Source organism: Podarcis cretensis, assembly GCF_951804945.1.
Source record: "Podarcis cretensis genome assembly, chromosome: 2".
In the NCBI taxonomy this organism is placed as follows: domain Eukaryota; kingdom Metazoa; phylum Chordata; class Lepidosauria; order Squamata; family Lacertidae; genus Podarcis; species Podarcis cretensis.
Genome location: NC_137171.1, coordinates 120635396 through 120648173, shown reverse-complemented (window position 1 = coordinate 120648173; position 12778 = coordinate 120635396). Strand labels below are relative to the sequence as shown.

General features: G+C 44.1%; 1 protein-coding gene across 1 annotated transcript; it reads left to right on the top strand.

The window, feature by feature from the left end:
- The first annotated feature begins 2380 nt into the window (after nt 1-2380).
- LOC307208456 (uncharacterized protein) lies at nt 2381-12573 on the top strand. The gene is made up of 5 exons (XM_079963036.1): nt 2381-2530; nt 5287-5840; nt 6547-6654; nt 8884-9010; nt 10124-12573. Exons 2-5 carry the CDS (start codon nt 5391-5393, stop codon nt 11413-11415), a joined length of 1977 nt encoding a protein of 658 aa, XP_079819162.1. The 5' UTR covers nt 2381-2530; nt 5287-5390; the 3' UTR covers nt 11416-12573.
- Nucleotides 12574-12778: the final 205 nt, after the last annotated feature.

Genomic DNA, 12778 nt, shown 5'->3' with positions numbered 1-12778 from the left:
AGGATCAGTGTAATATGCATACACACGTGCACATATTTTACCACCCATTCACCCAGTTTGAAGAGGTCCTTTCGGAGCTCTTTGCAACCTCTTTTTGTTTTGGAAGCATAGAATTGTTATGTACTGAGTTGAATAGGATCCAAAATGCAGCAGTCTGATTGGTCCTAGAACAATAGGATCCAAAATGCAGCAGTCTGATTGGTGCTAGAACAATGCAGCAGTATGATTGGTCGGCAGGAGCCACCCAATCCAGCTCCAGATGGAAGTGAATCCACAACCTGATTGGCTTACAGGAGAATTCAGGAATTAGCCAATCACATGCAGCCCATTGTGTAAATAATGTATATAAAGCAGATACTTTGGGGAAACTTCCATTCCTCCTCACCACTATGAGCTGAATAAAGAGCATGAAATCCACTCTTGACTCGAAGTATATTTCAAGAATCATGTAGAATTGTGGAGCGGGAAGGGATCCCTGGTGTCATCAAGTCCAACACAGGGATCTTTTTGGCCAACATGGGGCTCAAACTCACGAAGCTGAGATTAAAAGCCTCATGCTCTGCCGACTGAGCACAAATAATGTATCATAGAATTGGAAAGGGACCCCTACAATGCAGGAATCGTTTGCCTAACATGAGACTCGAAGACCCTGAGACGAAGTCTCATGCTTTACCAATCCTATCAATTGCCCATTTATTCCTAGTCTCTTGTTTGTGTGTGTGTGTGTGTGAAATTATTTTTTTCCAATTCAAAACTATGCAGCAATTCTTTTGGGAATTATAGGGATAGAACTACGTAAACTATATAGAAAGTTATTCATGTATGCTACTACAGCGGCAAGAATGTTCCTTACCCCCAAATGGAAAGTAGCAGAGTCCTGGCAAAGGAAGAATGGATCTAAAATTTACGGAATATGCAGAAATGGCAAAACTTACTGGAAGAATAAGAAATCAAGATAACGAACATTTTTATAAAAGAATGTAAATGGTTCGTTGAATATTTACAGACAAATTGTAAACACTGGCATGGTTATTGTAATGACCTGCAGTTTCGTAAGAGTATATATTTGAAGTGGATGAATAAATGAGCAAATTAAGTTGATTTGGATATGCAGAAGATATTAAAAAATAAAATTAAGGAACTGCGGAAAGAGTGGGGGAGGAAGTCAAGTTTCGAAATGTTAAGATGATTGTGAATGGTGAAATGTATAAACTGGAAAATAATTTTTATTTTTTGGAAGAGTCTCATGCTTTACCAACCGAGCTATCCCATCAATTGTCTTATTTATTCCTAGTCTCCTGTGTGCGTGCGTAAAAAATAAAAATCCAATTAAAAACCATGCAGCTCGCTAGTCCGGCGAGTTACAACTTGCTGCAACAAGCAGAAAAAAGTGATCCAGCGGTGCGTCAAAGTTCTCCGCAATTTCCAAGCTTTCCGGACGAGGGAAGGCAGCTCTGGTTGGAAATGTAAAGAGACAGAAGGTACATTTTTTCACCTTTGGTGGACATGCCCAAGGATTAAGACTTTCTGGGAGATGATCTATAATGAAATGAAAAAGGTATTTAAATATACCTTTCTGAAGAAACCAGAGGCCTTTCTCCTGGGCTTGGTCGGCCAATTGGTGCCAAGGAAGGATAGAACTTTCTTTATGTATGCTACAGCAGCAGCAAGAATACTTATTGCAAAGTACTGGAAGACACAAGATCTACCCATCTGGGAAGAATGGCAGATGAAGGTGATGGACTACATGGAACTGGCGGAAATGACTGGCAGAATCCGAGACCAGGGAGAAGAGTTGGTGGAAGAAGATTGTAAGAAATTTAAAGTTTACTTACAGAAACATTGTAAAATTAAGGAAGCTTAGAAGGAGGCTGGAATGAAGTTATGTGGTTTTAGCAGAAATGTTATAAAGGGCTAAGTAAAAATGGATTGTTAATTAGCGAAAGAAGAGAATGTAAAATTATAGTATATCAAGATAAATTATTAGGATAAAAACAAAGATGGAAAGGATTTGCTGAAATATCTACAAAAAAGGGGGGGGTGAGGAGGCCAAGGAAATAAGCAAATGAAAGATAAGGTTATGGAAAGGTTTGATTTGTTTTTTAATTGTATTTTTTGTCATTTTTTTTTCTTGTTTGTTTTTATGCATTGTCTTGTTTTTTGTTTAACTTGGCGTTCCCTCTTTTTTCTTTTTGTAACCTTTAAAACCTTAATAAATATCTTTTAAAAAAAAAGATAAAAAAAAGAGGGAAGGCAGCTCTGCAGCGCGCAGGTGGCCACAGGATTGCAGGAGGCAGCGATCTCGCTCCCCGGTCCTCAGAGGGTTAACTGGAGCGAAATCTGGGGGGCGGGTGGAGAGGGGGAGGGCAAAAGTCTCCCTAGCAAAGGCCCCTCCCCATCCTGCCTTGCGGATTAGGGAAGCTGGAGGGGCGATCCCATGGAGAGCAGAGGGTGCTTTGCGGCGAGGTTGCGTCCTGATCCTGCATAAGAAGCAGGGTGTCAATTTAAATCGGGGTAGCAGGGAAATCTGGTGAGCCCCTCTCCTCTTGCATTTGGTGAAGGGTGGCCTGGGGGTGTCATTGCTATTTATTATTATTATTATGATTATTATTCTGTTATGCATGTTTGTGTTTTCATGTTGCAGAATTGAGCTTTTGCCTTAGTGTTATTAAATTATTATCCTCGGAGCTGGCAAAATATTTTTAACTCCAAGTCATCAGAATAAATTTTAAGCAACTGGTTTATTGGAAGACATGGGTATGTGTCAACATTCTTAGGCACCTGCATCAGACATCATTGGATGACTAGAATTTCTCTACTCTGCTTAACTGATTGCTTATTTCAACTATTTTTTTTTATTTTAAATTCTCCTTGGAATCAGTTTAGCCAAGGAACTAAACACTCTGAGTATCATCCAACAAGAAGTCAAGCACTTTTAATTTCTGTTGGTTTTCCAGTCGCAGAGAGTTCTTTTGCTGAAACTAGTGGGACTGTACACAAATCTATCACCTTCTTTAGTGCGACTTAATTTACATGTAAATAATTTTCTGGTAAGTTTCTAATCATGAAATTGTATGCATTGTGTGCAGGTGTAAAGTAATTCGGGTTAGTCTTGGAAGCTAGCTCTGCCCTAATTGGTTGGTTATAAGATGGCACACCAATATGTTTATTCTGTTACATTTAAAGGATAGCAAGAAAACCACCATTTTATAGTTCAAATAAATGCAGTAAATGGAGTATAAATGCAGTAAATGGATAAATGCAGTAAATGGACAAAAGTACAAAAATTCACAAAATGTTTAGGCATAGCTGTCAACGTTTCCCTATTTTTAAAAGAAATTCCCATATTCCGAATAGGATTCCTAGCAAGAAAAGGGAAAAGTTGACAGCTATGTGTTTAGGGGCATGCGTCCCCCCTAGGAAAAAGCAATAATAATAATAATAATAATTTATTATTTGTACCCCGCCCATCTGGCTGGGTCTCCCCAGCCACTCTGGGCAGCTTCCAACAATGATTAAAAATATATTAAAATGTCACACATTAAAAACTTCCCTGAATAATAATAAAAGTACCACCACAGTAGGGACTGGGAGCCTGGGAAATGCAAGCAGGGAAACGGAAGGGGTGGGTGGGAAGAACGCCCCCAAGTGGGGAGAAGCCCAGTAGGGCTGGACAAAATGGATATTGACAAGCTGGAAGGTGGGGGAAGAGGAGGGCGGCCAGGATGGTCTGGAAACCAAGCCTTTGGAGGGAGATGGGTAGCCTGGAAAAGAAGAGACTGGGAGGAGAAAGGAGAGCCATCTTCAAATATCTCAAGGGCTGTCACATGGAAGGTGGAGAAAGCTTGTTTTCTCCTGTTCCAGAGGGTAGGACTCGAACCCATGGCTTCAAGTTACAAGCAAGGAGATTCTGACTAAACATATGGAAAAACTTTCTGACAGTCAGAGCTGTTTGACAGTGGAATGGCCTCCTTCGGGAGGTGATGGAGGTTTTGAAAGCAGAGGTTGGATGCCCATCTGTCAGGGATGACATTACGGTCTTAAATAAAAACATATTGGAGGTCCCGGGCCACAGGGAGGTTAGACTGGCCTCAACCAGAGCCAGGGCTTTTTCGGCTGTGGCCCCGATCTGGTGGAATGCTCTGTCCCAAGAGACTAGGGTCCTGCAGGACTTGACATCTTTCCGCAGGGCCTGCAAGACAGAGCTGTTCCACCAGGCCTTTGGCCAAGGCAAAGTCTGACCCCCTCCTTCTGTAATCCTCATAGAACTGCCATGAATTTGACTCTGAATTGATTTTAGAATGAATTGATTTTAGAATGTTTTTCAGTTAATTGATTGTGATTTTATGTAAACTGTGTTATTTTTACTGTTGTTAGCCACTCTGAGCCCGGCTTCGGCTGGGGAGGGCGGGATATAAATAAGTATTATTATTATTATTATTTATTATTATTATTGCAGGGGGTTGGACTAGATGACCCTCACGTCCCTTCCAACGCTAAGATTCTATGAGGGACTGGGGAGAAAAGACAAGCAGGCATTCGTCATCACCACCATATATTTCTTATACCCCACTCATCTGGCTGGGTTGCCCCTGCCACTCCAACAGAACACAGTGGTACCTTGGGTTACAGACGCTTCGGGTTACAGATGCTTCAGGTTACAGACTTCGCTAACCCAGAAATAGTACCTCGGGTTAAGAACTTTGCCTCAGGATGAGAACAGAAATTGCACAGTGGCAGCGGGAGGCCCCATTAGCTAAAGTGGTACCTCAGGTTAAGAACAGTTTCAGGTTAAGAACGGACCTCCAGAAAGGTCTACTATATAGTCATACCTCATGTTATGTCCGCTTCATGTTACGCTCTTTCAGGTTACGTCCTGCGGTGACCCGGAAGTACCGGAAAGGGTTACTTCTGGGTTTCGCCGCATGCGCAGAAGCGCAAAATGACGTCACATGCATGCACAGAAGCAGCAAATCGCAACCCGCACAGATGGCCACTGCGGGTTGCGCTCTTTTCATGTTGCGAACAGGCCTCCGGAACGGATCCCATTCGCAGCCAGAGGTATCACTGTATAGTATATATGTAGATAAAATCATTGTTTTCCACTTGTGTACAGTGGTGCCTCGCACCTGAGGCACCACTGTATTTTGTTATTGCTGTTCTCCTTGGCCTTTTAAAATGTTTTTTTAAGGTATCCTTTTTAATTTCCCCTTTACTTTTTATTTTTCTTATTTATCTCCTTGCAATCGATAAAATGAAATATATTCAAAATGGTCTTATTCACAGGTATCTTTCTCGGCTGTGAAGGTCTCCGGGTCCTCGCTTCGTTGGCCAGCTTTTTCCTTAAGACGGCATCTGACCGAGTAGGGAAAGGGACACGTTTTTCAGCCATGTCGGAGGCTCCATCAGATCATGCGGTGAAGGTGGAAGAGGCAGAATTCGCTGGCCCAGTGGCAGGGAGAGGCTACCATGCCATTCAAGCCACAGGCAGCAAAGGATGCTGGGAAAACACCCGGCAAAAGGTCCTGGGGGAGGAGGACGCACTCAGCTCGGATGCTCGGCGCCAGCGTTTCAGGCACTTTCGCTACCAGGAGGCAGAGGAACCCAGAAAGGTTTGCAGCCGGCTCCACCATCTTTGTCGTCAGTGGCTGAAGCCGGAGCGATACACGAAAGCTCAGATGCTGGACCTGGTGATCTTGGAGCAGTTCCTGGCTGTCCTCCCCCCGGAGATGGAGAACTGGGTCAGGGAATGCGGAGCAGAGACCAGTTCCCAGGCGGTGGCCCTGGCCGAAGGTTTCCTCCTGAGCCGGGCAGAGGAGAAGAAGCAGGAAGAGCAGCAGGTGAGAGAGTTTCATTTTCATAGTTTTGTGCTGATGGCTGTATTTTCATAAAATAAACAAAAACATTTTTATTGTTTTGGATATTAGAGGCTGCGGCAAAAATAAATTACTTGTTACACTTTAACTGCTATATTACAGCTGATGTGCTGGTCATCCATTATCCCTTTTCTTCTATTGTTTAGGTATTTAGAATATAAATGTTTAAAAATCCTATATATCTCTATCTATCTATTATCTATCTATCTATCTATCTATCTATCTATCTATCATCTATCTATCATCTATCTATCTAATCTATCTATCATCTATCTATCATCTATCTATCTATCTATCTATCTATCTATCTATCTATCTATCTATCATCTATCTATGTTTACCCAGGTATTCAGTGTCTGAAGAAGTTTTATTGAGTGACATGTTACATTAGGACATCTCCTAACACGTATTCCATGTATATCCTTTTTCTCATCCATTTCTCTCTTTACTCCCAGAATCTGGTGAGAGACAGTTTCATCCTGATAACACAGAGATTTCCAATAATATTGCGAAACCCTGCCAGTTGGCCCACTTTCCCTACAAATCCTCTTCAGAGGTGACATCCCACTCTGAACCTAGGGCGTTTCTTTTTGCTAATCCATCTCTCACTCTCTCTCTCTCTCTCTCTCTCACTCTCTCACTCTGTCTTTAATCCCTGTTTTCCTTACAGGGCCTGTTTGAAGGAGTGGCCGCTGACGTTCCTGAGGCAAAGGAGGCTCCACTGATGCTGGAAAGATCATCTCTTTGTGCTGAAGCTACTACTAAGCATACAGATCAAGTAAGATCATAGAGTTGGAAGGGGACCTGAGGGTCATCTAGTCCAACCCCCTTGCAATGCAGGAATTGTCGACATGCAGAGGGCCGGGTAGGCCAGCTGGCTAGCCCCGGCTGGGCCGTCTCCTTCCAGCGGCCCGGTGCAAAGACCATCACCTCTGCTCTGACGTAAATCAGCGACCCGGGCTTCTGAGCCAGGGCACACTATCAGCAGATTGAACAGAGCACACAGAATAGGTGTGAGGCTTGTGGAAGCATACTATAACTACAGATTTATTAATCCTAAATCAGGACAAAGAAACATGTTGTCTCTCTCGTCGTCTCAGAGAGAGCAGCAAAAGCTACACACACAACGGAAGTTCCCAGCATACTGTGCTGGAATGTAAACAGACATGTGACATGTAACAATCCCATGTCTGTTCCTTAAGGTGGAATGGAAATGTCAACAGCAATATGCCTTCTCGGTAGTGGCTCACTGTCTGTGAAAGGCTCTCCCCAGGGAAGTTCGCCTGGCACCTTCCTTATACACCTTTAGGAACCAGACAAAAATGTCCCTTTTTAACCAGGCCTTTGGTTGACCTGATGGACATCCTATAGCTTTTTAAATGTGCCTCTTTTTGGGGGGGGGGGTCTTATTGGGTTGTTTTTAATTTTGATTTTATATATTGTGATCTTTTCTGTGAACTGGCCTGAGACCTCTGGGTTTAGGACGGTATATAAATTCAATTAATAATAATAATAATAATAATAATAATAATAATAATAATACAGCCTTCCCATATGGGGATTGAACCTGCAACCCTGGCATTACCAGCGCCATGCTCTAGCCAACTAAGCTACCCTGGTTCTTCACAACTCTGTCTCTGGAAACAGTATTAATTAATTAATTAATTCATATATTTAATTTTAAAATGTGAGGGGTGAGTGGGTTATTGGTTTATGGTGTTCCTGTTTTGTTCCTGTTTTTATTATGTGTTTTTACCTTGTATTTTTATCTTGTGAACCACTGGGTGAAGGGTGGTATAAAAATTAAATAACTAAAAGGAAATAATAAATTTGTCACCTTCCCTTCACCCTAAGGTCCCAGGGTGGGTGACAGCATCAAGAACAGCGCCAAAAGCAATTTAAAACAGCTTGCAACCAAAAAAATGAAGTGGGTCCCCTAAAAACACACACTTCAAGTGCCAAAAGCCAGGGTACAGAGGTGCATCTTCAGCATTTTCTGGGAGCTCTACAATAAAGGTGCCAGATGCATCTCTGTGGGGGAGGGAGTGGCACAAGTTAGGGGCTACCACAGAGAAGGCCCAGTGCCAGAAGCTCAGATATATAAGCTAATCGCCAAATGGCACCTTAAACCTAAGTTACAGTTGCCACAACTGAATGTCTAGGCTCCTTTATTATTAGTAGTAGTATAGTAGTATTAATTTCATTTCTATACCTCTTTATATTTTGAAAGAAAAAAAAATCTCAAAGCGGTTTACAGCACGTTAATGTTAGGATTCCTGCTCCGTGTTTGCAGTCATGAGATTGTTGTCTATCACATGACAGTGTATGTTTTCATTTCATTGACGGAGACAGGATGTTTTGTGTTACTGTGTTCTGGAAAATGGGACTATTGTCCTTTGTTTCTTTTTCTTTGCTGTCTGATGAGAAAGAGCAATTCGCTCTACGTGGGGCTACCTTTGAGGGTGACCCAGAAATTGTAATTAATCCAGAATGCGGCAGCGAGACTGGTGACTGGGAGTGGCCACCGAGACCATATAACACCGGTCCTGAAAGACCTACATTGGCTCCCAGTACGTTTCTGAGCACAATTCAAGGTGTTGGTACTGACCTTTAAAGCCCTAAACGGCCTCAGCCCAGTATACCTGAAGGAGCGTCTCCACCCCCATCGTTCAGCCCGGACACTGAGGTCTCTTCCAAGGGCCTTCTGGCGGTTCCCCCACTGCGAGAAGTGAGGTTACAGGGAACCAGGCAGTGGGCCTTCTCGGTGGTGGCACCTGCCCTGTGATACACCCTCCCATCAGATATCAAGGAACTATCCGACTTTTAGCAGACATCTGAAGGCAGCCCTGTTTAGGAAACTTTTTAATGTTTGATGTTTTATTGTGTTTTTAATATTCTCTTGAGAGCCGCCCAGAGTAGCTGGGGTATAAATAAATTATTATTGTTATTGTTACTATTATTATCTGTTGCATTAACTGTGAGCGGGAAATGGTCTCTTTCCTTTCAGGGTCTGGTGACGCTCGAGGAGGTCGCTGTGTGTTTCACTGAGGAGGAGTGGGAGCTGCTGGATCCGAGCCAAAGAACCCTGCACAGGGAAGTCATGGAGGAGAATGGTGGCATCGTGGCCTTTTTGGGTAAGGTCCCTTGCCCCCTGCACTTGCCCTTGGTTTGGGGTTGATAAGACCCTAGTGAAGCTTTTCCTTCTAATAGATTAAAAGGCAGGGAGGGTTGGCTGTTCCTTTTCTTCCTAACAATCAAGATGCGTTTTCCCCCTGCTGGTCTCATCTGAGAATAAGATATTTTCTGCCTATTTTCTGCAAGTGCTATGATACGATAACTAGTGGAAATCCATGAAGTCCATTTAAAAAAAATTTTGAGCTATTTTTAAAAGAAATTCGCCAAAGTCTACACCTTTGACACGGGTTGCGGGACATTAAGGCACTTTCTGAAGGGGAGCTGTTTCCGATGGCCGAATCCCGGACGTATGGCAACCCTATTAGTCTCAAGGCATGTTTTCTGGCAACTTATCTAATGTATTCCTTTATTTGAATACATACCAGTCAGAGGGCCTTCTTAATAGTGGTGCCCACCCTATAGAATGCCGTCCCATCAGATGTCAAGGAAATAAACAACTATCTGACTTTTAGAAGACATCTGAAGGCAGCACTGCTTAGGGAAGTTTTTAATGTTTGATGTTTTATTTTGTTTTTAATATTTTGTTGGGAGGCGCCCAGAGTGGCTGGGGAAACCCAGCCAGATGGGCCGGGTATAAATAAATCATCATCATAATCATCATCATCTCTTCTCAAATCCAAATTTCCTTCCTCTTTAGGAATCCAGTTTGTTTTATCCCTTAGAATGCTAAGCAGTAGGATGACCACCCTCTCTGCATTTCTCTCAAAAAAAAGGAGGAAATGTGTTCCCTGCACCCAGAACATAGCATATTATTATTATTATTATTATTATTATTATTACTACTACATTCTGTTGGGAGCCGCCCAGAGTGGCTGGGAAAACCCCACCAGATGAGTGGGGTATAAATAATAATAATTAATAATAATTATTATTATTGAAAGAGTGGGGTTCTATATTGGGAAATGCTTCAGGTTGGGGGGGAGGCAACCATCTTAATCCCGCTTTGTATAGCAAATTTTTCTCCTTTCCCCTATTTCCCACAACAGCAATCAATTCTTAGTTAGCGTACTTCTTGGATTTCAGGCTTTACATGTTTTCTCTCTTCTTCTCAGGAGAGGAAAGAGCCAGGTGTAAAGAGCAGGAACAGCAGGGGAGAAAACCAGAAGGAAAACCGAAGAGGAGGAGGGAGAAATCTTCTTCCTCCCAAAGGGGCGACGTCGCTGAAATCCCAGTGGGAGAGGAAATGGAGGATGGAAAACAGAGCGGCCAGTGCTCTTTGTGCGAGGACAATTTCATCTGCACGGCAAGCGTCGCGGGGGGAAAGCTCTTTGAGTGCATCAATTGCAGCAAGAGCTTTTCCAAAAGTTCCTACCTTCGGAAACACCTCCGTATCCACACAGGACAGAAGCCGTACAAATGCGCCGAGTGCGGAAAGAGCTTCAGTCAGAGGACAGACCTCAAGAGACACCAGTGGATCCACACGGTGGAGAAGCCGTATAAGTGTCTCGAGTGCGAAAAAAGCTTCACCCAGAAGAGGAGCCTCAGTACACATCAGATGAATCACAGAGGGGAGAAACCATTTAAATGCCCCGAGTGCGGGAAAAACTTTGCTCAGAAAAATTACCTCACGATACACCAGCTGACTCACAGGGAGGAGAAGCCGTATAGGTGCTTGGAGTGCGGAAAGAGCTTTGGCCAGCTCAAAGATCTCAACAGACACAGAAGGGTTCATTTTGGGGAGAAGCCGTATAAATGCCTGGCGTGCGGCCAGGGCTTTTGGTACGAAGGCCACCTTAAAAATCACCTCCGAATTCACACCGGGGAGAAACCGTATATGTGTTTAGAGTGCGGGAAGAGCTTTATTCGGAAAACGGACCTCAACAGGCATCAGAGGAGTCACACCGGGGCGAAGCCGTATCAATGTTTGGAGTGCGGGAAAAACTTCACAGAGAAGAAGAACCTCAGTTTACATCAGATGAAACACAGAGGGCAGAAACCATTTAAATGCCCGGAGTGCGGGAAAAGCTTCACTCAGAAAAATTACCTCACCGTGCATCAACTGACTCACAGAGGGGAGACGCCATATAAATGCTTGGAGTGCGGAAAGAGCTTCACCAGGAACACTAGCCTTAGCTGTCATCAGAGAATCCACACCGGGGAGAAGCCGTACGAATGCCTGGAGTGCGGAAAGAGATTTGCTTGGAGGAAAAGCCTAAGTTGTCATCAAACCATCCACACGGGAGAAACCGTCGAAATGTCTAGAGAGCTTTACTCGGAACAGAAACCCGGCCACATCTCAAATCAATTGCAGATGGCGAAGCCCTATCAATACCCAGATTGTTCCATGAGCTGCGAAGAAGCTGGAGAAGAAAAAATGTCCGTCTCAATTTTTCTGTGCCAATGATCTTGAATCTCTTCTGTTGTTTTATGTCCAGTTACGCAACAAAAGCCGCAAGATGGAATCACTCCCACCACACCCACCTAGAGTCCTTTTTGCCAGGTGCCTGGAGGAAACATCTCTTGCTCCTCCGACCTGCTCTTTGCCTTGGTGCCAAAGGGTCATGCCACCCAGGGCATCCCCAAATCCCATCCTGTTTGGCAGATTTCCTTCCCCCTGTGCCCCCTGTGTTACAGGGCTAAAAGTAGGACCCTTCCCCTGTGAAATTTGTCTTCCCTTTCAACATCCCTCTGCCGTCTCGCACTACAAGGTTATTCCATGCATGTTTTGGAACTTCTCACTGAGTCAGTCTGGTGCAAATGTTCCCAAACCTATTTGGCCTACCGCCCCCTTTCCAGAAAGAAATATATTACTCAGTGCCCCCTGGAAACCTACCTTCTTTAAGCAAACAAACAGAAAGATGCAGTGGCAAATTTCTGCTCTTTTAGATACCTGTGTTTCTGTCTACATGGGACGCGGGTGGCGCTGTGGGTTAAACCACAGAGCCTAGGGCTTGCTGATCAGAAGGTCGGCGGTTTGAATTCCCGCAACGGGGTGAGCTCCCGTTGCTCGGTCCCTGCTCCTGCCAACCTAGCCGTTCGAAAGCACATCAAAAGTGCAAGCAGATAAATAGGTACCTCTCTGGTGGGAAGGTAAACAGCGTTTCCGTGCGCTGCTCTGGTTCACCAGAAGCGGCTTAGTCATGCTGGCCACATGACCCGGAAAACTGTCTGTGGACAAACGCCGGTTCCCTCGGCCTATAGAGCGAGATGAGTGCCGCAATCCCAGAGTCGTCCGTGACTGGACCTAATGGTCAGGGGTACCTTTACCTTTATTTCTATCTACATATTGCTGGCAGTAAGCATTGTTACACAACAGATGGAACGTACAGTTCTTCAAAACTTTCTTCTCTCTTTACGCTTCCACTGCCCCCTTATTTTTATTAAATGCCCCCCCCCCCGGTTACACACGAGGCCCTGGATTGTTCCAGCACCCCCTGCGGGGGGGGGGGGCGGTATAACTCGCTTTGGGAAACAGTGATCTAGTGCAAAGTGATTTATTTCTTTTCATCCTATCTTTTTGTCACCCCCCCCTTTCCCTTTAATAAACCTTTGAAAATTTGCACCTTTGGGGCTGTGTGTATGCTTTGACGTTCAAGGGTTAATTTCGTCCACTGAGATAGCTCGTCAGGAGAGCATGAAGCTCTTAATCTCTGGGTTGTGGGTTTGAGAGCCCCACGTTGGGTGAAAGATTCCTGCTTTGTAGGGAGCTGCGACTAGGTGACCTTACGCACAACCAAGAATGGGTTTAATTTTTTTGGGGGGGGAAT

What these genes read in the sequence shown, in the direction of transcription:
- LOC307208456 (XM_079963036.1), top strand. Translation starts at nt 5,391, where the DNA reads ATGTCGGAGGCTCCATCAGATCATGCGGTGAAGGTGGAAGAGGCAGAA. An exon ending in AGAAGCAGGAAGAGCAGCAG is followed by an intron (nt 5,841 to 6,546) that starts GTGAGAGAGTTT and finishes TTTTCCTTACAG; the next exon opens with GGCCTGTTTGAAGGAGTGGC. An exon ending in TGGCATCGTGGCCTTTTTGG is followed by an intron (nt 9,011 to 10,123) that starts GTAAGGTCCCTT and finishes TCTTCTTCTCAG; the next exon opens with GAGAGGAAAGAGCCAGGTGT.